We start from the raw sequence: 26114 nt of genomic DNA, 5'->3' as shown, positions 1-26114 counted from the left end.
CTCTCCTCTCTCTCTCTCTCTCTCTCTCTCTCTCTCTCTCTCTCTCTCTCCTCTCTCTCTCTCTCTCTCTCTCTCTCTCTCTCTCTCTGCACTGCATGCTGGGAGTCGGGTGTGTGAGCGTGAGGGTGGTTGGTGGAGTGCGAGTGGCGCAGAGTTTGAATGTGATTTTCCGTCCCTGATTTCGACCTTTCTCCTGTTTTCTTCATCTGTCCCTTGTGCATGATCAGGTAAGTTGGTTTTTGATTATATTTACCGAGCGTAGGCTGAGTGATCAGTGGTTTGTGACAGGAGTTTTTTGTGGAGGCATGGCGTCCGCCGAGACGCCACCTCCGTCTATCCGGCATGGGGTTAGGATAGTCCCGCCGGACAGCAGCGTTACCGTGGAAGAGGTTCTGTTGGCTGTCGGTGAACAGGTAGGACATGAAAAAATATCTTATGCTTCAAGAATGAATAAAGCAGTGGTTGTGTTTTTGAAGGAGGAGCTGCACGCTCATCATATGATAGAGAGCGGTGCCTTCATCAGGGACACTTTCGTGCAGGTCTCCCCGCTGTCAGTGCCTTCCACGCGGGTCACCGTATCCGGTGTTCCGCCGTTCATACCGAACGAGCTGCTGGAGTGTGAGCTCCGGAGGTTTGGCAAATTTGCTAGTGGGTTTAAATCTGTGAGTTTGGGGTGTAAAGATGTAAAACTGAAACACGTACAGTCTCTGAGGAGGCAGGCGTTTATGTTCCTGGACTCGCCTACACAAACTCTGGAGGTGTCATTCAGAGTGAAGTTTGGTGAGGGCTCATATATGGTGTATGCCAGCTCAGGTCAACTTAAATGTTTCGAATGTGGAGACGTGGGACACAAACGGCTCGCATGTCCGCATAAACAGCAGGCAGATGGTGGCTCCGTCCGCGCCGAGGCGCCGGGCGGCGGCGGCTCCGTCCGCGCCGAGGCGCCGGGCGGCGGCGGCACCGTCCGCGCCGAGGCGCCGGGCGGCGGCGGCTCCGTCCGCGCCGAGGCGCCGGGCGGCGGCGGCTCCGTCCGCGCCGAGGCGCCGGGCGGCGGTGGCTCCGCCGGTGCCGAGGCGTTGGTTGGCAGCGGCTCCGCTGACGCCGAGGCGCCGGGTGGTGGCGGTGCAGCGGTGTGTTGTGATGGTGCAGTCGGGAGTGTGGCAGCTGATGCTGCAGATGTGGCAGTCGGTGCCACCTTTTTACATTGTGATATCACTGATTTGTGCAGGGAGGGACGGAGCCAGTCTGAGAGGGAGCAAGTTTTTGCAGAAGCAGAAAATCTGAGCAACTCTCAGTCTGCAGAAACAGAACAGTCAGCTGAAAATGTCGAGGAAGCAGCTTCTACAAGTTCTGCAGGTAGAAATCAAATTGTGATCACAGAAGGACGGAGTGTGCCCTGGAGCCAGGTGTCAGGTGAGGAGGAAGATATGGAGGGTGACTCTGAGTCAGATGCAGCATCTGTTGGTGAAATGTCACAGAGAAACGCAGATCTCTATTCTTTAGAGGACATTACAGATTTCCTAGATGAAACTTTCGGAAAGTCTGTTAAACTGAGTGATTATTTTGGTGATACTGAAAAGTTTATTAGATCTGCTCGTGCACTAAAAAAAATGGTTGGTTTTGACCTCCTGGATAAAAAAAGACGCTTTCGTCTCAACAAGCATATCACAGCTCTGAGAAAGGAAAGAAAAGGTAAAACTGTAAAAAGGATTAAGAAGTAGAATGATCATGCTTCACATGGTGTTTTCCCCTTTCTACTGTTTTCTGCTTGTTTCATGTTGCCTGTTTCTCTTCTCTGACCTTTATATGAAGTGCCTCAAAATAGGGTCCCTTAATATTAATGGAGGGAGGGATAGGCAAAAAAAGGCATTAATCTCTGAAGTTTGTACTCAAAAAATGTTTGATGTGTTACTCTTACAAGAGACACATACCAACCCAGCAGATGAGGCAGATTGGGGGCTTTGGTGGAAGGGTTCATATGCTCTTAGCCATGGCACTAACCTTAGTGCAGGAGTTGCTGTCTTATTTAAAGCAACAGCAAATGCAACTGTTATATCATCCACTGAAGTGGTCAAGGGGAGGTTGTTGATTGTGAGGGCAGAAATAGAGAACTCTGTGATGTGTTTTGTTAATATATATGCTCCAAACCAAGGAGCAGAAAGAATAGCTTTTTTTACCTTGTTAAAAAATGAGTTAAGGAATTACCAACAAGATCAGATAATTATTGGTGGAGATTTCAATTGCACTTTAGATTTTACTGTAGACAGAACAGGTGAGGAACCCCACCCGCAGTCATCCCAGAGTCTAAACAGTGCCATCATACATCTGGATTTGGTAGATGCATGGAGGGTTAAACATCCACAGTCCAGGCAATATACATGGGTGAAAGTTTGTGATAACAGGGTAAGTGCAGCTAGGTTAGACAGGATCTACATTTCTAAAGATCTTAGCTCTAGATTAGTTTATAGTAATATATGTCCAGTTGGTTTTACTGACCATCATATTGTAAGTATAGATTTGGTCATTTCGCCAGGTGAAAGGGTTAAGTCCTACTGGTGCTTTAATAACAAACTACTGCAGGACAGTAATTTCTGTCAGAACTTTGAGAATTTTTGGCAGCAGTGGAAAATAAAAAAAGCTGATTTTAGTTCTTTAAAGATGTGGTGGGAGGTTGGTAAGGCACAAATTCGTGTTTTTTGCCAGCAGTACACATCCCATTCCACTGCTAAGATCAAGGCAGCAGTTCAGGCTCTTGAAGCTGATATTAGAAAAATTGAACAGGAGCTACGTAGCGATTCAGATTCTAATGCAGGTCATATACTGCAGGAGAAAAAGTTGGAGCTGAGTTCCATCCTGCAAGAGAGAGTGAAGGGTGCTCTTGTCAGGGCTCGTTTTCTCCATTTAAAGGACATGGATGCCCCAACCTCTTTCTTTTTTAACCTGGAGAGATCTGTTGCACAGAGGAAACAGATGACCTGCCTCACGCTTCCAGGAGGCAGAGTGACCACCAACCCGGTTGAAATGAGGAGCCATGCTTTAGATTTCTATGCTGATCTCTTTGGTGCAGAGCTGTGTAGTATGGAGTGTCGTGAGGAGCTCCTGAAGGGGCTTCCACAGCTCAGCCCAGAGGAAAAAATGACTTTAGACTGTGAGCTGACTTTGGAGGAGTTAACCGTGGCTGTCAACCAGATGTCATCAGGGCGGGCACCAGGCATAGATGGTCTCTCATCTGACTTTTACAAAAGATTTTGGAATATCATTGGGCCGGATTTACATGGTGTATTGTTGGAGTGTTTTACAACTGGATCTCTGCCTACCTCCTGTCAGCGAGCAGTGCTTTCTCTATTGCCCAAGAAAGGAGACTTGGCTTTGCTGAAGAACTGGAGGCCAGTCGCTCTTCTATGTACAGACTATAAGGTGCTCTCTAGAGCCTTATCAAACAGACTCAAGGAGGTCCTGGAAGTAATTGTACATATGGACCAAACTTATTGTGTACCTGACAGGACAATTATGGACAATATTTTCCTTATTCGAGATGTTTTTGATGTGTCCAAATCTTATAATATTGACTTTGGTATTGTCTCCTTGGACCAAGAGAAAGCTTTTGATAGGGTGGATCACTCTTATTTGTTCTCTGCACTTAGGGCTTTTGGTATTGGTGATGGTTTTTTGCACTGGGTTGGCTTGTTATATAGTGGGGCTCAGTGTATGATAAAGATGGGAGAAGGGCTGAGTCGGCCAATCCCTGTGCAGCGGGGTATAAGACAGGGTTGTCCTATCTCAGGTCAACTATATAGCTTAGCTATTGAGCCTTTGCTGTGCAGGTTGAGAAGTCGGCTCAGTGGTCTCTCACTGCCTGGGGCCTCTAACTTTGATCGTTCTTTTACTCTTTCTGCATATGCTGATGATGTCCATGTTTTTGTCTCGGGCCAGAGGGATATTCAGTATTTGCATGATGCTCTGTCTCTCTATGAAAAGGCCTCATCTGCACGGGTAAATTGGGCAAAGAGTGAAGCTGTGCTGGTGGGACAATGGAAGAATCGGGTAATGCCCAGTTTGCCTGGAGGACTTGAGTGGGGGAAAGGAGGTCTGAAAGTTTTGGGAGTATTTTTGGGTAATGAGGTTTTTCAGTCCAAGAATTGGGAGGGTGTAGAGGAGAAAGTGTGTGCTCGGTTGTCTAAATGGAAATGGTTGCTACCCCAGTTGTCGTATAGGGGAAGAGTTCTGGTTGCCAATAACTTGGTTGCCTCGACTCTGTGGCACAGACTTACTGCTCTGACACCACCAACAGGATTAATCGAACATACTCAGAGGGCCATTCTGGATTTTTTCTGGTCCGGACAGCATTGGATCCGAGCAGCAGCCCTGTACCTGCCTGTGGTGGAGGGGGGACAAGGACTCATCAATATCCAATCAAAAATTGCTTCACTCAGACTCCAGACTGCACAAAAACTGCTGTATAATTGTGGCCCAGCCTGGCTAGATACTGCCCGATTGTTGCTGAGGAAAGCTGGGCGGTTAGGCTACGACAAACAGCTTTTTCTTCTACATCGTGAGGATGTGGATGTCTCTGGGCTGAGCAGCTTTTACAGCTCTGTGTTACAGGCATGGAAGATGTTTATGTTTGAACGTGTTGAAAAACAGACTCAGGGTTTGTGGTTGTTTGAAGAACCGTTGTTTTTCAACGGTTTTACAAGGAGTCAAACACTGCAGTCTGCTAGCCTGCGTACCAGTCTCAGGGAAGCTGGCTGTACAAAGCTGGGTCATTTGATGAAGGCAACAACAACAGCTATAGAAACCTTGAGACAGAGGAGTAGCATCACTTCTGTTAGGCTAATCAACAGAGTGGTGGAGGAGGTCTGTGCTGCCTTGCCATCGCACTTGAGAACATTTGTAAGAAACCCGGCAATGTATGACCAATGGAGTGAGAACTGTGAGTACAGCTTCCCTTCCCTGTCCATCACCCCAGCTGTCGGAGAATGGCAGGAAGGAGGGAGACAGATTTTATCCTTCACAACCCCTCGCCTGGACAAATTTAAGGATGTGGGGAAAAAGGCACTTTACCAAGTATGTGTGAAACTTCTGAATCTGCGCTCTTTAACAGGGATAAAGGAGTCGAGGTGGACTGAGTTTTTTGGCCCAGATGTTTCCCCGAAAGGCAGCTGGCGGTCCCTGTACAAGCTACCCGTTGAAAAACGGACAGCAGACCTCCAGTGGAGGATTGTACACGGAGCTATAGCTACTAACAGACACAGAGCGCACCTGGACCCTGGGCAGGGAGAGCAGTGTGATTTCTGTTCACAAAGTGAAACCTTGGTACATTTATTTGTTCAGTGTCCTCGGTTAGTAGTACTTTTTGAGATTTTGAAAGGGTGGTTTCAGAGTCTTGGGGAGGATTTCTCTTTTGGATTGTTTATTTTTGGCCCAAAATACTGTGCTAAAAAGAAGGCAGTATGTACACTTTTGAACTTTTTATCTGGTTCTGCCAAGTTGGCCATATGGCTGACCCGCAGAAACCTTTCTCAGGGTGTCGGCAGTGTAGAGCTTGTGCCAGTTCTGAAAGGACTGCTGAAGGCCCGACTGAGGGTTGAATATGCTTATTACAAGATGATGGACAATGTGCAGGCTTTCAGTCAAATATGGGCTGTTGGGGGGGTTTTATGCTCAGTGGGGGAGAGTGGTGAGCTGATTGTAAACGTTTGATTAGAGAAACATGCAGTTAGTGTTTTGGCTTATGGTCTTATTGTTTAATTTTTTGGGGGGGGATTTCTTTTTATGGGGATGTGAAGAGTTGTAAGTGATCTGCTTTCGTCTCATGCATGGTTGAATAAAGGGACCTTTGAAAATCAAATCAATCTCTCTCTCTCTCTCTCTCTCTCTCTCTCTCTCTCTCTCTCTCTCTCTCTCTCTCTCTCCTCTCTCTCTCTCTCTCTCTCTCTCTCTCTCTCTCTCTCTCTCTCTCTCTCTCTCTCTCTCTCTCACACACACGAACCAACACTCGAGGTCAAGCATATCAATGTTCAAAAGTAATATGGACTATGCTTGCTTGCCAAAAGACTTCAGGCTATTTTTGGTGATATTACATAATGGGCAAGATAGGCAGTCATATGATTTGACCAGGGCTATATGGTGGAATAATGGTTAAAAGACAAATAAAATAAACATATACATATATATATATATATACATACATACATACATACACACACACACACACACACACACACACATATATATATATATATACATATATATAGGCATGTGGAATCCATCCGTTCACCTTTTCTGCGTCTCACAAAGACAGGGCGGTTGGAACCAAAGATCTCAAATTTGGACTCTTCAGACCAAAGCACAGATTTCCACTGGTCTAATGTCCATTCCTTGTGTTTCTTGGCCCAAACAAATCTCTTCTGCTTGTTGCCTCTCCTTAGCAGTGGTTTCCTAGCAGCTATTTGACCATGAAGGCCTGATTTGTGCAGTCTCCTCTTACCAGTTGTTCTAGAGATGGGTCTGCTGCTAGAACTCTGTGTGGCATTTATCTGGTCTCTGATCTGAGCTGCTGTTAACTTGCAATTTCTGAGGCTGGTGACTCGGATGAACTTGTCCTCAGAAGCAGAGGTGACTCTTGATCTTCCTTTCCTGGGTCGGTCCTCATGTGTGCCAGTTTCGTTGTAGCGCTTGTTGGTTTTTGCGACTCCACTTGGGGACACATTTAAAGTTTTTGCAATTTTCCGGACTGACTGACTTCATTTCTTAAAGTAATGATGGCCACTCGCTTTTCTTTAGTTAGCTGATTGGTTCTTGCCATAATATGAATTTTAACAGTTGTCCAATAGGGCTGTCGGCTGTGTAGTAACCTGACTTCTGCACAACACAACTGATGGTCCCAACCCCATTGATAAAGCAAGAAATTCCACTAATTAACCCTGATAAGGCACACCTGTGAAGTGAAAACCATTTCAGGTGACTACCTCTTGAAGCTCATCGAGAGAATGCCAAGTGTGCAAAGCAGTAATCAGAGCAAAGGGTGGCTATTTTGAAGAAACTAGAATATAAAACATGTTTTCAGTTATTTCACCTTTTTTTGTTAAGTACATAACTCCACATGTGTTCATTCATAGTTTTGATTCCTTCAGTTAGAATCTACAATGTAAATAGTCAAGAAAATAAAGAAAACGCATTGAATGAGAAGGTGTGTCAAAACTTTTGGCCTGTACTGTGTGTATATATATATATATATATATATATATATATATATACACTACTCACAAAAAGTTAGGGATATTTGGCTTTTGGGTAAAATTTATGTAAAATGTAAAAAGTTCACGCTACAGTGATATTATATCATGAAAGTAGGGCATTTAAGTAGAAGCATACACTGGTGATTTCCTCATCTCAAACAATTTCTTGAAACAAAAGCCAACAACAGTGGTGGATATACCACAACGAAAAATGTCAGTGTCAATAACTTGTCATGTGCCCTTGAGCATCAATTACAGCTTGACAACAACGTCTCATGCTGTTCACAAGTCGACTTATTGTCTGCTGAGGCATGGCATCCCACTCTTCTTGAAGGGTGGCCCTCAGGACATTGAGGTTCTGGGGTACAGAGCTCCGAGCCTCTACACGGGACTCAGCTGATCCCATAGGTTTTCTATGGGATGCAGGTCTGAGAAAGTGCAGGCCACTCCATTTGTCTCCAGTCTCCAGCAACCATTCCCTAATGATACGACCTCGATGAGCTGGAGCATCAAACACCTGATGTGAATTTTGCCGTTAAACTCCTTGTTAGAGAACAGCAACTTGAGCAAAAAGTACTGAAACAATGAACAGTTGGACATGTGCATTCAAAAGTTTACAGAAGGTCACATTAAGTTCACCTGTAAAGGTTATAATGCATTTTAGGTTCATCCTGAAATTTCACCCGAAAGCCGAATATCCCTAACTTTTTGTGAGTAGTGTATATATATATATATATATATATATATATATATATATATGCTGCAGTATTTGCAACCGCAGTCACTGGACAGGGGCCAGCGAAACATCAAAATCCAATAAAACAAACAAACAAACCAATAAATAAATGAGTAGCACATTGAAAGAGATGACTGAACACTGAAAGAGTGAGTCTGTGAATTAGCAGCTATATGCAGTAGGCCTACATGTGCAAATCTGTATATCCACAGATTAACAAGTTGACAGAGGGCCATACAAGGAGTTGTGTGTTGTGTGAACTGGTATAACACATAAACCTCATGAAATATATTCACTTTATACTGAATTTGCCAATTGAACAGAGGAAAACGGTAGATTGCAAACAGGTGTGCATATCTGGTCACACTGTCAATATATTGTTGTGTTGTTGGTGCTCATTCTTCCAATCCAGTCCAATCCAACTTTATTTATAAAGCACTTTAAAGAACAACAGGGGCCAAAGTGCTGTACAGTAAAATAAATAAATGTATAAAAACAGCATAATAGGAAATATAAAATTGATCAAACTTAAAATAAATGTAAAATAAATTGAAATACACAGCTAAGACAATGCAAAAATATGTGTACATATAAAATACATCAAACCTAAAATAAATTTAAAATAATTAAAATACACAGCTAAGACAATGCAGAAATATGTGTACATTCTTGTGCAATAAATGTGCAGAAATATGTCATAAATAAATATGTATGAATTGAGCCTAAAAATGCAGAGGACAGTGCAGGTTAGGTTGCACAATGCACTGCAGCGCATATGCAGTTGGCTGACACTGGAGCTGCCTGGAAGACGGAGCACTGTGCGGTCTAGTGGCTGTCAGTGCAAAAAAAGTGCTTAAAGTGTTCCATGTTGTGGCTCTCAGTATGAGCTGGAGGATGATGATGCTCAGTAGCTGAATTGGTTCACCACAGCAGGGGTGGGAGGTGTATAGGATGAAGGTTGAACTCGTCATCCTCTCCTCTGGTTCAAACTCCAGACTGTCCAGGCTGTGTCTGACAACAGAGCCAGCCCCTTTCACCAGTTTGTTTATCCTCCTAAACAAAGCTCATGTGCTCATTGCTGCCTCAATGCACCTCTCAGTGAACCTCTGGAGATGACACATACAATCTGGATCTGAAATCTAAAAATTGAGATGTTGAAGAGGATGAACAAGCTAACCTCTTACAGTACAGTCGAATACGGTGCCATACTGACACAATACTCTGAGGGTTCTCCATAATTCAAAACGCTTTTTCCTGGGTCACAAGGGCTGGATGGTGTTGAAACTAGAGAAATCAAAGAAATGGAAATTAGAGGTGGCACAAGGAAATCCTTCATCAGTGGTTTGAGGTGCTGCAGGTTTGCTTGAAGCCATTCACTGCACCGGCTACCCTGTCTAAGGCGCTGGGACCAGGTTATCCATCTGGGACAGGCTGAAGACTGGCTGACTGAGTATTGTGGTGTGGGGACAATAAGGCTCATTCACAATCACAAACCGTCCACATTAGCAAGACACAGTACCACATGTGTTTGTGGAGGGCTAAGTGAAGAATGGACAACATCTGCCCACTCCTCTCTGCCAGTTATTGGCAGGCTGCGAGGACTTGGCTCACTTACAGTCAACAATCTGCACAAAAACCACTTGTGCATGAAACGATTGACTTCTAAAAACTTCCTTAAAAATTCACTCTTGTAATTCGTTATCCCTCTTTTGATATCTTGGCAATTTCATGTCCTTGTGGCATAAATCTCTGTCCATAATAGTCAACAACCATCTGCCTAAACTTGATACATAATCATAACTAATACTAATTACAGCTGCCATCATGGAATAAATTACTAAAACATTTCACCCGTTAAATATTTGGTTTGGAGGGTGACGATGATGTTGACCTTGATGATAACATTGTTGATTTTGATGGGGTGTGGGAGCTGTGAAGCGGCTTTTTGAATGCAGCCCCGACGCTCCGTGCGGCCGCAGCCAATGACTGAGGGGGGCGGACGGTGCCAGCTGGGGGAGTTGTCTGCTCCCAACTCATCCGATTGGGCTTCCGCAAAAAGGGCAAACACACTCCTTTTTTCACGTTGAACTCTCTCCCCTCCTCTTCCTCCTCCTCCTCCTCCTCCTCGTCGGTCACAGAAATAGAAAGGTTTGGAGGAAAGAAGCACGAGTAAGAAGCAGCACCGAGGACACATCAGCAATATCTGCTCAGGTCCAGAAACTCAGCAGCAGTCAGCCCCGGGTCTGTGTGATTAGCCGTCATATAGTCTTGGAGAAGAAGAAGAAGAAGCAGACGGAGAAGGGGATTGAGACTTTTATTTTAGGCTTAGCACAGCAACAGCAACTTCTCAAGCACCAAGGAGAACACTGTGAACTGTTAATTTGCTATCTTGGCCCAACACCAAGCCGGTTTTTTTTGTAAACACCAAGTTTGAACAGACTCCAAGCCAATATTTAAATCAAAGTAATTGCCCGGAGCTTGTGGTGTGAAAAAAAGTCTACTGTCTTTCAACTTAGCCTGCCAATTTTAAACCGCTAACACAGATTTTTGAGGGGATGGCATTGGACTTTGCTGCGGGTTGCATTGGAGGTAAGTAGTGATATCTGAGTTAGCCAACTAAATTAGCCAGTTTAATTGAGCTAAGCTTACCGTGGCAAACTTCAGCTAACAACTAGCATGAGCTAGCATTATAATAGCCCGCTTGTTTTTTTTTCTTTTTTCTTTTTTAAATCATTAAGCAGCGTGTGTAGCATGCATTGACCCACTGCCACGTCTTCACTATTTACCAACAAGCCTAAATGAAAGAGCTTGTGTGACTTATTTCCACATTTATATATTTATTCACTTACTTTTCTATATGGTAATCCTAGATATGCGTCTAGGTCTGAACTTGTGAAGTTACATTCCATACTTTGTGCTCACACTGGGAGTGGCTGTGTTAACTGATTTATGCTGTTGGTGTGAATGTACATATTTTGGTTTACCTGCCATAAATCAATTGCTTTTGAAGCAGGTTTAGCAACTTATCCATATAACCTGTAAAAAAAACTACATGGAGTATCTTCCACTTACTTTTTCAGTCATGAACATGCATGACTGAATAGTATCACCAGGATTGGCTAACTTTGTGAATTACCTCCACGCCTAGTGTAGGTATCTTTCCACATTTGGGAATATTGGAGTGAAATATGTGTGTGCATTCCTGCATGAACAAGGGCAGTAGTTACAGTCAAGGTCTGCTAAAAGCCTTAACCCTTGGGAATCTTGTCAGCTGTTTTGTCTGTGCACTCCACAAGGGATTCCCAAACTTTATCATGTCAAGGACTGTCAGATAGACTCACCAGCCCCAGTTTGATAAAGGTTTTCTCCTGGAGTCCCTCATCTAAGAACAGTTTTGTTGACTTTCTTTACTGTAGATCTAGAGAGTGAATCATCTGACCAGAACAGTTATTGATGTGCGTTCTTTCATTGGACAAGATTGAAAATATTGTTAAACTAATTCAGATTTTGCTGGGTACCTTGTTCGGGACCCATTACACTGTATTAACATTGCAGTAATTTGTCACAGTGAGATGAGCAGGCTTGCCCCTAGTGTGGTCATGCTTTGCCTATATTGTCCTAATAGTTAAGCTCCCACCCTCTGGCTGAAACCTGCATCATTCTTATTTTTAGATTAAGCTAGATTATTTCAAGTGATTCATTCATTTATACATGACCAAACATTTCCCAGAGCAGCTAGTCACACCACAATAACAAGAGTACATGTGATTCTCAGTCATAAAGTACTGCACCCCATTGCCGCTGGACTGAACTTACACAAGAGTATGAAGTGGGTCTACGTCATCCTTAATATATTTGGTTGAAAAGGTTATATTCTGTTGTTTACATGCAAAAGTAAAAGATGTTTTTAAGTTTATTACCCTATGGTATTTGGTGGACACTTAAATTCAAAGTTCCTTACAGTGCCATGCATGCATACACTTTTAGCGTGGGTTGCTCCAGTGGAGAAAAAAAAAAAAAAAAACCAGATAGTGTTAGTGCCAGTTTTTCTTTTTTTATCTGGTTAAGTGAAGGTTAGTGAAAGAATGTCATTTCATGCGTCTCTAATCTGGATAGGATTTATCCAGTTTACTGTAGTACATGATGTTCTACCTAGTTAAAGTGATATTTCACTTAGAATATGTTGACTATTAAGTAGCCTATATACACACTCCTAGTAATTCAGCAGCATTCATCTTGTGCTGTATCTCAGATCTTATCTTTGGTATTCAGAACTGTACATATCTGTCGATTCTCAACACACAATCATAAGCAAGTAAGTTGTGATGGAATGATGGAGTGAAAGTTGTTTTGCGAGTTCCCAGTGTTGGTGGTTGAACATTTAAGAATGATAGTACAAGATGTTCAGCTCGTGTCTGAATCTGTCATTTTCATGTTACCACTCTTCCCAACTGTGGTACGAGTAGGCTACATTTAATAATGCAGGTCCCTTGTTAATGTCCTGAACAAGATCACAAGTAGACCGCCTCTTGGCGCATGGTATTGCTTTGTCAGAAGTTAATTTCGTGCAAGGCTTTTCACTATTGCTGGCACAAGTCAAGGACAGGCTGGTGTTGGGCTTTCGTCACTGGACACAGTGCAGTGACCAGCTGAATGCTTTGCTCAGCGTTGGGGTAAAGGCGGTGTTTGTTCTCTTTTTTTACTTTATCTTAAATCGTCTTATCACCATGTGCACATTAAATAAAGTTTCCAACATATCACTGCAATGGATGAATATTTAATCACATTTATGTTCAAATTCTAGGGGTTAAATGTCTGTATAGAAAGCTCACAGCTTCTTTTATTGGGATTAGATTGCTGTTTTAATGGACGAACTAGTTACTGAAATTGATTAATTGATTAGAGTTTAATTGAACCCCATCTCTGTCGAATCTGATCATTTTAACTTCATTTTCAGGTGCTGCTGGTGTTTTGGTTGGACACCCTTTTGACACTGTAAAGGTGGGTTACTGCTCCATCGTCACCATTATTTACTCATGTTGGGCAATGGGATCAGTAGGTGTGTAGCTATCAAGATTTTGTCGGTCAGACCACTGGATTGGCAGCCTGAGCAGATGTACGCAATCAACCTACAGTACGAACCACATAATTGAGCAAGAGGCACGATCCCTGTCTATGCTGTGTATTTAAGCATGTGTTTAGGGTGGAGATATTTGCAAAACTGTTACTCACAACTCAGAAGATACACTAAGCTCAGATAGTAGGCTTTGGGTTAAATGTTTTGTTACAAAGCAAATGGAAATGTAGCGGGGCTTTTTTTTTTTGGTTTGTAAGAGGGACTATGTGTGCATATACAGCTAGATGTTTAAGTTGCAAGCCAAAAATTACAGCAGATACTATTAAAAAAAAAAAAAAAAAAAAAAAAGTTTCAGCAACTGATCATTTTTTTTTCTTTTACATAGGCAAAGTTTCAGTCAGTGAGATCTTCCTTAGGCTGCACTTTTTGTCTTTTTACATAAATATATTGTGTAACATGATACAGTTGAAGTCATTTTAAAATTTGTCTTCAAAATGCCAATGTAATTCTGCAACATAGTATGAAACTAATAGGTTAATAGCTTACACATTGCACAAGGGACAGGAATGATATTCTGGTTGATGGCCTCATTTGCATGTTGTGATTGTCACCACCTTTGGCTTTCAGTTAATTAGTCACAACAATGGGTTATTCAGGACACTGGTTTCACTTTTTAACTTTTTGCTCAGTTCTATTTTTTATTAATCATTGTCAGAAAGTAGCTTGCAAGTATCTTGTGGGAATTCAACTATGGCCATAGTTACACTTGTCTTTTCAATTTGACTTTTGTCATCGGGTCATGCCAGGACACATTAACTGTCAAGTCTGTATGCTCAGGGATCAGATCTTGGTCGCGTTTGGATCTGATCAGCCAGACCACATCCTGAAATCGCCTGGCTTGAGGTGTGAACAACAAGTGGGAACAGTCTGGACAATTTAGCAGTACTGACAGTGGAATATATCTGCATGGGAATATATCCGATCACTATCCGATCAGGCATGTTGCATTGAAGTGTCAAGTCTGGATGGACATGCGGACACAGCCAAGTCCTTATCTGGCACCTCCAGTCACAGATGTTGCATTGAAAAGACAAGCGTAACCACGGCTTATGTATTGAAGTAGAGTGTTCATTGTTTAACTTCACTGAATAATGTACATAGTGTCCTCCGTAAATTCTTAAACCTGCTTGTTAAAGCTGCACTGGGCAAGATTAGATGTAACGAAAAAAAATCTTAAAGTGGGCCTGCAATAAAGAAGAGCATGCTATTCTCACCAGTCACTGTGTATTCACCATATTTGCCCAAACAGTACTGTCAAAGGTGGTTCATATTTTTGTGCCAGAAGTGGAAAAAAAAATCAAAATTTTAGAACAAAATACAAAACCAGCTTCTGAACAGCTGCACCCACAAATCAGAGCTCAACCTGAAGCAAATTGAAGCAAAAAAAAAAAAAAAAAAAAAGTTGTTTGCCACAATCACTCCTACTACTCATTAAGAAGAACTTTAGATTTGAGTAATGTGCAGTTTACTGACATCACTATACAGCATCTTTGGGTATTGAAGACCTCAAAGTAACTTCTTATTGCCATTTGGCGCCACAAAGGTGAAATTGCCCAGTGCACCATTAAGTTGTCATGTATCTTGTAGCTCAAATTAGAGTGTACTGCAAGCTGGATTCTTTTAATATATATCTTTCAATTGGTAAGCATCAGTTGCAACATAGAAATGCTTGCAGAAAAATGTTCACCTTAATTTTGCTCTCATAATTCATTTGTTTTGTTTGAATAGGTTAGACCAGTTTGAAATGTTTTTTACTATCGTGTCATTTGGTAGCATTCGATATGGAGGCATACCGTAGATGAAGTTTTAGGTGACCTTTTTTTTTCCTCTACCTTGCTTTCAATGTCATTTCTCACTGAGCTGGTCTCTGATGGGGGCTGGGGGAGCCTGTCTTTAATAGCAACAGTGTCACTTTGTTGTAGATGGGAGAGAAAAATATACAACCTCTCCACGGATATGTGACCTAGTAAGTACGGTCAAGGTCTTCTTTCTCTCACCCAATGTCCTGTCTTGAGTTATAGAAATTAAAAAAAGACGATACATTGTTTTACTTCTTCATTCTCGGTTAAATTTTCCTCCTTCTATATTGTACCCTTAACACCCTCTCTCCTAAAAGAGCCCTTTTTTAAAGCACTGATGCTTCTTTGTTTGCTTGTTACCTGTATTACAGTTTGTGGTTTATAGTTGTGGTCCTATTTGGTCTTGAAGGAATGTCTCTTACTTTTAGAAAGCACTCATACATGATTGTTGTAACCTTCAGGTAAGGCTTCAAGTTCAGAATGTGGACAAACCTCTGTACCGTGGGACATACCACTGCTTCCAGTCCATCATACGCCAGGAGTCGGTGAGTAAAAGTAGAGGCAGAAGACAGCAGTGTTTTTTATTTTCCTCCCAGGCTTTCTAGGTTTCTGTTTCCTGTGCATGCCTGTCCACGTTGTGCTGGTTTAAATATACATCAGCTAACTATTCATATGGTTACACATAAAAGTGTGTGGGCTGTGAGGTAAGAAGTGGGTGCCATGAATTTTTGTTTTGTTTTGTTTTTTCACCATGTGTCCTTATATCAATGCAAGATGAAAACCATCTGCTAGTTTAGTCTAGTTTATCAATGAGCAGTATACACAATGCACACAAATTATAGTGTCCAATTACAGTCCCGTCTTTTAACACAGGCATCAGTCCAAGTTCGGTCAGCCTGTGCCTAACGCAGGGGGGAGGGGAGGGACAGCTAGCCCGTGTCACCCAGTACCTTATCCCTGCGTTGGCTAAATTAAGCTTTGGACATCTTTGCAATTTGAGCCAAGTTGACTATGCATGCTCTCTCGGGGTGAATTTATCATGGCTGTTTCACATGAAGGTAGGCATTGGATGATAGTGAATTGTACTGTGCAGTGATGAAATTTTGAGTGATCCCTTGGCTAAAAAGTAAAAAGGTATTGAAATGACAGTGATGTTAAAAGATCATGGTTAGGGCTCAGCTAGAACAGCAGCTCAACTGGAACAGCAGGCTAAAGAAAAATCTGAACTTATTTTCCCTCAGGGCATTATTAACTTAATTGCATCATTTTCAGGCTTTTAACCCCAAGACAGCCTCAAGGCCATCAAGCATAATGTTTCTTAATTCCTACTTTAAGATAGGCATGTGAATCACTGAATCCTATTTATTCATTCTCCAGGGTCCAAAATTAAGTTTTTGGCTCTTCTGCCAATGGCTGGTAAATTGGGAGAATATTCCAGCCAGAATTTTTTTTTTTTTTTTTACTAGCCATAGAAGTGCATCATGCATTAGTAGTTCAGATGCCACCTGTCACAAAACACTGACCTCCATTACTTTTCTCTTAGCCTTCATGTTTTCGTCTTTGTAGCCTCACACCAGGAATGTATTGCAAATGCTTCTTACAGCGAAAACATTATGGAGAAAGTGCCAAAGAGTATTACCCAATTTACCCTCGGGGATCAATAAAGTATTTCTGATTGTGATTCTGAAGCTGCTTTGATTTGATTCACTGACGTTACGATAGGTTTGGTGGATAGGATCGGTATTTTTTCAGAAAATGTGCCTATTTATCTCAATCTCTCCCCATTACTTAATTCCTCTTGCTATTTCTTCCCTTTTAATGTCAACTGACTAAAGTCCTCTTTATCAGTTTACTTGTTCCTATGCCAAGTATGTGAGTCTGTCCACTAAAACATGTCTTTCTCTCTATAGATGCTTGGTCTGTACAAAGGCATTGGCTCTCCAATGCTGGGGCTGACCTTTATCAATGCCATAGTATTTGGCGTCCAGGGCAACGCCATGCGAAAGCTGGGCAGGGACACGCCACTTAACCAGTTCCTGGCTGGAGCTTCTGCTGGAGCCATCCAGTGTGTCATCTGCTGCCCCATGGAGCTGGCCAAGACACGTATGCAGATGCAGGGGACTGGCGAAAAGAAGTCCAAGAGGAAGATGTATAAGAACTCAGTGGACTGTTTGGTGAGAATCTACAGAAAAGAGGGAATCAGAGGCATCAATCGTGGCATGGTGACCACACTGATCCGCGAGACACCGGGTTTCGGTGTGTACTTCATGACATATGACATCCTAACACGTTCACTGGGCTGTGAGCCAGAGGACCCATACATGATCCCCAAGCTGTTGTTTGCTGGTGGGATGTCCGGTATTGCTTCCTGGATCTCCACTTATCCTGTGGATGTGATCAAGTCCCGCCTTCAGGCAGATGGGGTCGGCGGGGTCAGTAAGTATAGTGGCATCATGGACTGTATCAGGCAGAGCGTACAAAAGGAAGGCTTGAGGGTGTTCACACGTGGGCTTATGTCCACTTTGCTCCGTGCATTCCCAGTGAATGCAACCACATTTGCTACTGTGACTCTGTTTTTAATGTACATGCGTGAAGGGGAAGAGTGTTGCATTCAGGAGTGTGAGCCACAGGCTGTCCCTCTACAGCCCTTGCAGCCACAGGCACAGCCAAGCAGCATGTAACCTGGTTCAGGATGTTGTGTAGGGCATCTGTGTGGCAATAAGACAGGATCAGCTAGCCTTTCTGCCTTGGATATTTTTAATGAATGTGTGGAAGTTTAGAGGGAAGTTACAGCTTGATGTTTATTGGTTATATTGGAAAGGTGAACTATGTAAGTCTAAGGCAAATCCTTCTGTCAAGTGACCACTTGTTCTAGCTTCAATCCATTAGGAAGCTTTTATTTAAATAGACTATATATTTTTAGATTGAGGCTGCACTTGTATGATCTCTTTTTAAAACCCTTGGTTTTGTACAGATCCGTGTTTTTTTTTTTTTTTAGTTTTTTGTTTTTAGTTTTAAGTTTTGGAAAATTGATGGTTACTGTGGCAGTTACTGTAACGGTTAAATTGACTGTTAAAATTACACTGCCTGGCTTAACCCTCAGACCTTTATGTCAAAGAATGCTCTTTAATGTGGTGTTCATGTAATTGAGAAGTACTAGCCATTCAGGCTTCATGCTAAAAAAGGGTGCCTGAAATTGTAAAGTATGCAAACATAGCTGTTTTAATTATCCAAAGAAAGAGTACAAACCTTCCGTGTGATTGTGAAAGCTGAAGCAAGTAAAAAAAAACTAAGCTTGACATGAATTTGAAACAGGTAACTGCTCCATTATATTTTCTAAAAGGTGCACAGTCCAGGTCAATATTTACCCCATATATTACAAACTCGGCATGTCAAAGTCCTTATCATAATGGTTAAAAACTCAAAGGCAGCCGTATACATGTACATACATGTATGTAGATATTGTTGTATTTATATGTATTTATGCTTTTTTTCTGAGGTTACACTGTATGTAGTGAAATGAAACTTTCCTATGAAAAGTCATGTTACTGCAGAGTCCCAGGGATTCGTCCAACTAGTGACCCAAAAAATATTATATTCTAGCATTGATCATGTTGAGTTTTGAGTTAAATTTGTTGTTTGTTTTCTTGTTTTTCTCTCTGCCATCATCAGCTCTGGGGGTATTCCAGAAAGCAGGGTTACTGACTTAACCGAATTTGGTAAGTCAGACTTAAGGGAAACCTGGCATTTTCAGTTCCAGTAAAGGCGATTTGGTGAACTCTAGGCCAGTTACCATGGTAACATACGCTTTGAAGCTTACATGCTCAGTAGCAGGTTTACTTGAACTAACCTCAAGTTTTTGGTGAGAGAACCTGTTGAAAATGCAGCATTTTACCTGGGAGATGGTCAGGACATTGCATGCCTTTTTTTTTTTTTTAACCAGTTTATGAGTTGCAAATTGTTAAGAGTCTGCCTTTCCTGCTTTCCTGAGAAAGTGACAACTATGCTTTCTATCATTTGCGATTCCTGCAAGAAAATAATTTTAGATTTGCTTCGTTGCTTCACCTGCACCACAGTTACACTGATTGAAACAGAATCAAAGTATCTAGCCCATTTGAACTATTATCTCATATTTCAAGGTGCTGCCATGTTAGTTTTTTTTGCCTGTAGGATTTCAACCAAGAAGGATGTGTAATATATCACAGTTGAAACAAATCTTGTGTTAAATTGTTGAAACTCATGAACTGACCTGATGAGCATTTTTCACCAACTCACACACTTTTGCAGCTACTGCCATGCTAATTTTTCCTCAGATTTGATTGAATACAATGCAATCAGCTGTTTTGTAGCCAGGTCTGATTTGACTATAACCACCTCTGAAATCTGGGTTTTTGTATTTTGTTAAACATGGTTTCTGGAATACCCTTCTGGTCTCTGGAATTCCTTGGGAAAATGAATACCAGGGTTGGGCGTGGCTGTTGTAGTCTCCACACTGAGTGTAGCTGGACCTGGATATAGTCCAAGCAAACAGATGCTTAATCTAGATACAAACTAGGTTTCTAGGTCAAAAGTGGGAAAAAAATGAATTGGTCACTTGATGCTGTTTTTCTTCGACTCAATCATTGTCTAAAACCAAATGTGACACTAATACTGTGTCCAAAGAAAGCACCTTCCTGTAATCAAGAATATTAATATCCAGTTAGCACTTGAACGAAAAAATGCTTGGGATTTTCATTTTTCTCTTTAGTCACTTTAATTTAATTTTTATGTTACAATCTGTAGATTTCTTTTCATGTGGAGGAAAATGGTTAACTTTGTCTACATTGTGAATGTGACTTTGCTTTCCTTATGTGTTTCACTGTACTTTATCCTCTTCTTTTAGTATCCACTCTCCTTTGGCTGCTCAGTTAACTGAACACAATCCTGTACTGCTAGTCATTGTTAAATGTATTTTAGACTTCAAGCAGCTGCTTTCTAAATCCACCTAACTTGAGCCTGAGTGTGCTGGTTGGATGATTACATGATAGCTGATGTCTTTGTAAAAGCTGCTGATAATGTTGCTTGTGTTTTCTGCATTTGTTTATATACAGCATCTTGCATTAAAGTGGCATGTACAGTATGTAGTTCTTTCAAAGGCTGGTAAAATAAAAGCCAGATCTTGTTTTTGTCATAATTCCCTGGAATCAGGCTTCTTGATAATGCTGCTTCAACAGCAGTTTCTGCACTTGTTAAGTGTTTTTGTTTTCATGATATTCTCTAGGTCAGTAGTTCTCAAACTTTCTAAACTAATTTCCACAATGTACACTACCAGTCAAAAGTTTGGACTCACCTTCTCATTTAATGCTTTTTCTTTATTTTCATGACTATTTACATTGTAGATTCTCACTGAAGGCATCAAAACTATGAATGAACACATATGGAATTATGTAGTAAACAAAAAAATGTGAAATAACTGAAAACATGTTTTATATTTTAGATTCTTCAAAATAGCCACCCTTTGCTCTGATTACTGCTTTGCACACTCTTGGCATTCTCTGGATGAGCTTCAAGAGGTAGTCCCCTGAAATGGTTTTCCAACAGTCTTGAAGGAGTTCCCAGAGGTGTTTAGCACTTGTTGGCCCCTTTGCCTTCACTCTGCGGTCCAGCTCACCCCAAACCATCTCGATTGGGTTCAGGTCCAGTGACTGTGGAGGCCAGGTCATCTGCCGCAGCACTCCATCACTCTCCTTCTTGGTCAAATAGCCCTTACACAGCCTGGAGGTGTGTTTGGGGTCATTGTCCTGTTGAAAAATAAATGATGGTCCAACTAAATGCAAACCGTATGGGATGGCATGTTGCTGCAGGATGCTGTGGTAGCCATGCTGGTTCAGTGTGCCTTCAATTTTGAATAAATCCCCAACAGTGTCACCAGCAAAACACCCCCACACCTCCTCCTCCATGCTTCACAGTGGGAACCAGGCATGTGGAATCCATCCGTTCACCTTTTCTGCGTCACATAAAGACATGGCGGTTGGAACCAACTATCTCAAATTTGGACTCATCAGACCAAAGCACAGATTTCCACTGGTCTGATGTCCATTCCTTGTGTTTCTTGGCCCAAACAAATCTCTTCTGCTTGTTCCTTTTCCTTTGCTACATAATTCCATATATCTTGCTTCATATATTTGATGTCTTCAGTATGTATCTGCAACGTAGAAAGAGATGAATGAGAAGGTGTGTCCAAACTTGACTGGTAGTGTATGTACATGTGAATACACAAAGAATAGAATTGTATTCAATACATATAATGCTTACCTAGCCTATCACTTAAATACTACTTACAATAATAGACAATTGACTAGGTTTCACAATTTTCACGAAAACCAGTTTTTATTCAGCACTTGTTTAAAAAAAAAAAAGACAAAACTGTACAGCTTCAAACTATAAACTCACCCATCAGTCAGTGTTATTGTTCATATAACAATAACAATATATTCAACCAACAGGCAGGTAGTGTTCCTAGAATGAATGAATTACTTAAGGAAAAAAAGTGTAGCAGGACTTTTTTTTTTTTTTTTTTTTTAAATCTTGTAATAATGTGTGCAATGTACAATTTCAAGTGTAAAGGTGTGTGGGGGTGGGCGGTATTGGAGTATTGGAGCTGCAGTGTCAAGTGTTAATGCTTCCCGTTTTCATCTGCCTGCTGCGGCTGGTAAGGAAGTTGCACTGCCACCACTTGCTGCACACTGCACTGCGCACACACACACACACACACACACACACAATCTGCACATACAGGTAGGTACACACACACACACACACACACACACACACACATCTACACACACACACACAGGTACACATTTTCAAAATGAAAGCCTGCCAATGGGCAATTAAACAATAAACCCGTCAAGAAAATACAGTTCAAGGAAATTTCTCCTGACAATCTGAAGGAGTCGTGTGACCACAGCAGATGTTGCAGCAGCTTGTTGCAGCTTGTCTCTACCTGATCCATACGTCCTGTCCGATCAGCATTGAGCATGTGCAGCTGTCAACAGAGATGGGACAGAGTGAGATATCTCACTCTGTCTGATTTCATGAGACCCAGCCCCATCTCTGTTGACAGCTGATCGGTAGGGCATACAGATCGGGTCGTGACACAGGTGCTCCTCTAACAAAACGGACTGAATGTCTCCTTCTGCTTGGATTCTGAGATGCTCACTGTCTCCCAACATCCCACCACACACTGACTGCTTTATCCTTGTCTCCATAGTAACTGTTTTGTCATGTCATAAAAAATGATGCATGTTGAATTCCTATCAGACTAACAGAAAATGAGACATAGTGGCATCATGTGACCATGAGCCTAGCATCAAATTTCCTCTCGGCCCACCACTGCAGCCAGTGGGAAGCGCACACTAACAATTGAGCGTGAGGAGTCTGACATTCTGAGTTTTAATGTGTGACTATTGGAGTTTATCACCTAAACATGAAGGTTACAGTTCTCGTGTACTGAAGCTGGAAAATTAATCAAAAGGAATTTTATCAGTGAACACAGACTCCGAGTCTCTGTGCTGTTTCTGGGTAGATGAATAGATAGAGTAATTAAGGAAGTACAAGCAGTAAACAACAAGTTAAGCCTTGTCTTGATTTTACTTTTATTTTCATTTTACTGTTTGTCTTCTCTCTCTTTTCTGTCCTGTCGTTGTCAAACTGAATAAATCAATAAAACATTCTCTGTGTGTGTGGTAACAATAATCTTCATGGTGTCTCTGCAGCTGCAGGATAAACCTGATCTGCTGACTGGAACTAGCCTGGTTCCAGACCCAAGAGCCACACAGTGATCAACTAGGGGGAAAATCGCCCAATCTGGCAACATTGTTTTGGGCGTAAATTTCCTGCCTCAGATGTTGTGTGGCAGGGGAAGACTACACACTGTTTCAGAACCTCTGCTCTGGACTCAGCCCTGCAAAATGTTTTGTACTGACAGATGATCCCTTATGCTTAACCAGATGGCTGCAGAGTACACTAACATCTAGCTTTGACAATCAATCCCTCTGTTGTCCATTATGATTTCACCGTGACAAGCAATACACTGGCCTTAATCACACAGAAGTATTGAAGTGAAGGAACAGGAAGCAGTTTAACAGCAAATGATGTGCTTCTCTGCATTGTGACATCCATGAGGAGAGGCTGGCCTCTAGTGGTGATGGGCTCAAATTCACCAAGGTGCAACCAAAAGGACTTCACAATACAACCATGTAGAAAAATAGTGTTGCTTTATTTAAGAAATTTGAAGAATTTTACAAATAGTATTGTAAACATATGAATCCATCATTTTAACAAAAAACACTAGGTTATTCAAGTGCCAATCAAATATTGATTGATTTCTTCCAAGGATTTTTTAACAAATCACAATATTACCTCAATTCCATCTGACAGGATTAGTGCCATTTTCAAGTCTTAAGGGAAAACCTGCACTCTCCTGCATGTTACAAAATACAACATAAAGCAAATGCCATGTTAAATAGGCACATTATTGTGAGTGCAGTTCCCCTTTAACTTATTGTGCAAGAAAAGTTAAGCCATTGTACGGAGGCTCAGCCTTTTTCATTTGGTAGCATAACAGAAACTGGTGTCTTTTCGTCCCAACCAGGCCAGTGAGATGAGACTGAGGACTGAAAATGGTGGGCAGAGAAACACATGCATGAGAAAGTAAAGGTACACTGATGAAGAGACTGGAATAAGGGAGGGAGTAAATGACACAACCAGTGCATGAGAGAAACAGAGTTTAGTCTTGCAGAGCTCCCACAGTGTCTGTTCTTCAGTGCTGCTAGCTGTTCTTTGTTGCTGTGACTGTGTTTATGAGGAAGGAGTCACAGGAGTAGCGCAGGCAGCGGTAGATCTCCTCAGCTCTGGAGCGACTCATACAGCCTCCCTTCTGTATGGCTTCAATGGAGCTGCAAGGGCAGAGGAGTTTAAAAGAGGACAACAGAGGGTTTGAATACTTGATGGGAAAAGAAAGACTAAAATCTCAACTCTGATGTTTCTTTATAAATAGATGAACAAGTCAGTAACAGATTAACTGCTGCTCATGTTTAAAACAACCAAATGTCTGGTATTCATCCCACTGCAGAACTTATGAAAATAAAGCTGGCAAGTTCAAATTGTTCTTAACTGCCAAAAAGTACTAAAGACGTAAACACACATAGAAGAAACCAGCACACTGGAATGTAGTCTTGCAGATCTCTTTTTAACTAATAGAGCATCAGGGTGACAGGTAGAAATGGATTCACTTTGACACTGAGACATCATCAGCATTTTCAAAAAAGTAAACACACCACAGTTTGAATAAACACCTCAAATATGCTTGGTGCCAACATAAAACGCATTTCCTTTACCTGTTGATGAGATGAGCGATTGACCTGAAGTTGTGGATCATGTTGAGGGCGTGGACATAGTTGACTGAGGGCAAGCTCAAGTAGAACTGCAGAGCCTGCTGCCTGTGCTGCCCTTTGACCTCCAGCGGCACAGCGATGCCATGACCTTTCCGCTGCTCCAGCCGCGCCAGGTCTGCCAGCAGGCCGGCGCTCTCCTCGGGGCCGTTGCTCCACAGCAGACGAACCCCTGTACGCACCAGCGCGGCCACCATGCTGTCGTAGTAGCGTGTTCGCTGGAACGGACGGGATGCCTCACCTGGGACAGCATGACACATAAATGTCATCTCTCACAGTAAACCAAAATACCTCTCACAAAACATCTGCATCGTAAAGATACATGGTAGTATGGAGACACATCACTAACATCTGGGTGACTTTGTTAAAGCTATGGTTTTTAAGCACATACTTTATTTGTTGTGTAAAATCATGGAAATAAATACTGAGAGGCATTTTATGAGAGCATTCCTGTGATACAGAGGGAGGATTAGAGTCACAATGAAATTGCCTTTTGAGAACCTCTTGCTTCCTTAATTTGAGGTATTTCCTGTTGACACAGGATGTTGGAGTGGGGTGGAGAAATGGGTGATTGGCTAGGGAGAAACATCAAGTATGTTTTACCAGGATCGTTTTTGCGGGTTGAAATTTTTGTTCATGCTAACTGGTTCTGCATGACATCACCATTGACGATACACTGTTAAAAAACATTCTTCGTAAATGCTTTGGCATTTGTAATATTACTCGTTTTTTTTTTTTTTTTTCCAATTTCATTGTGACTTTAACAGAGGCATATGTATTGTGCTGCCTTTACCCGTGATGCATAAATGTTAAGATTTCCTGATCATTCAGGCAATGACTGACCTGGCTTGGTGCGGTCCTTCTCCACCACCAGGCAGACACGCTCAAACAAGCCCTGCAGGCTGTTCACCCGCTCGGCCAATCGCTTACGATTCTGCATGGCGGCCAGGTCTGACTGGCTGTGCCTCTCCACGGCCATGCGGCTGCTGACAATGAAGTAGTTACCATCCAATGAGCAGATGTGGACGGTAGCCGCGTGGCGCTGACGCAGGCTGGACACCAGCTCCGCTCCACCGCTGATACAGCGACTGTCCACCAAAACAGAAACAAGGCCAGATGGAGCGGGGGACTCGCCTGTGGACAAAGCTGGACCGATGGGCTTCTGAGGCTGGTGCGTTGAGTCGGAGGTGGAGGTGGATGCCTTGAAAGAGTAAAACTTCGGTGTAGATCATTTTGACTTTAATGACACTCCTCAGATATAGTTCAATAAACAACTAATGCAATATCTTGTATGTCTACATAATACCTCTGACTCTGGTAAAGTGCAAACGGCCCTTCAGTCAGGTGTGCACATATCTTATCTCAGTTTTTCTAACTTAAATATGTTCTAGACCTCAAGTAGACTTTCATTAAGCTATGGATGCCCATTTACAGTGATTTTGTACTGGGAACCCTGATATGAAAAGATCTTTTGTTTGTCTTAAATATTAAACAATTTATATGTCATACTTAATCACTTATACATCCAAAGTGGTAAGATTAAAACATTTTGTTGTATCCAAACACTTTCTAGTGAATCAAATTATAGTGAGATAATATTCTTTATTTGGCAGAGCACCCAGTTAAGAAGCCCAGGGGCAACCCCCACTTTACCTGTGGTGGTTTCCTGGAATCTAAAAGGGATTCTGACTCCTGAAAGTCCAGCTCATCAGACAGCAGAGCCTGGTTTTGCAGTCTCTGGTGACACCTGCAGGAGAGAGTAAATAA

At 42.0% G+C, this 26114-nt stretch overlaps 2 protein-coding genes across 4 annotated transcripts in view; one reads left to right on the top strand and one right to left on the bottom strand.

The window, feature by feature from the left end:
• Positions 1-124: 124 nt before the first annotated feature.
• On the top strand, positions 125-20086 carry slc25a29l (solute carrier family 25 member 29-like). 3 transcript variants are annotated; one of them, XM_030045249.1, is made up of 5 exons: positions 125-227; positions 12935-12978; positions 15037-15080; positions 15375-15458; positions 16824-20086. In XM_030045249.1, the coding sequence occupies exon 5, from the start codon at positions 16824-16826 to the stop codon at positions 17592-17594; it is 771 nt and encodes a 256-aa protein (XP_029901109.1). In that variant the 5' UTR covers positions 125-227; positions 12935-12978; positions 15037-15080; positions 15375-15458; the 3' UTR covers positions 17595-20086. The 3 variants fall into 3 exon arrangements, with proteins under 3 accessions (XP_029901109.1, XP_029901110.1, XP_029901108.1); XM_030045250.1 differs by lacking the exon at positions 15037-15080; XM_030045248.1 differs by lacking the exons at positions 125-227; positions 15037-15080 and adding an exon at positions 10113-10566.
• Positions 20087-23154: 3068 nt separating this feature from the next.
• Positions 23155-26114, bottom strand: part of fancm (FA complementation group M) — a 44664-nt gene continuing 41704 nt past the window's right edge. The window contains exons 21-24 of the mRNA XM_030044168.1: positions 26001-26094; positions 25191-25548; positions 24294-24588; positions 23155-23852 (exon numbers count right to left, since the gene is read on the bottom strand). Coding sequence (XP_029900028.1) covers positions 23726-23852; positions 24294-24588; positions 25191-25548; positions 26001-26094 — 874 coding nt within the window. The 3' untranslated portion in view covers positions 23155-23725. The remainder of the gene's footprint in view (positions 23853-24293; positions 24589-25190; positions 25549-26000; positions 26095-26114) is intronic.

This window comes from Myripristis murdjan, chromosome 22 (genome assembly GCF_902150065.1).
Source record: "Myripristis murdjan chromosome 22, fMyrMur1.1, whole genome shotgun sequence".
In the NCBI taxonomy this organism is placed as follows: Eukaryota; Metazoa; Chordata; class Actinopteri; order Holocentriformes; family Holocentridae; genus Myripristis; species Myripristis murdjan.
Note: the sequence above shows the minus strand (reverse complement) of the source record. Positions and strands in the feature narration are given on the sequence as shown.

Bases quoted from the DNA above. Each gene is read 5' to 3' on its own strand.
- slc25a29l (XM_030045248.1), top strand. From the start codon at position 10,533: ATGGCATTGGACTTTGCTGCGGGTTGCATTGGAG. The intron at 10,567-12,934 runs GTAAGTAGTGAT...CTTCATTTTCAG, and splicing joins TGCTGCGGGTTGCATTGGAG to GTGCTGCTGGTGTTTTGGTT. The intron at 12,979-15,374 runs GTGGGTTACTGC...TGTAACCTTCAG, and splicing joins ACCCTTTTGACACTGTAAAG to GTAAGGCTTCAAGTTCAGAA.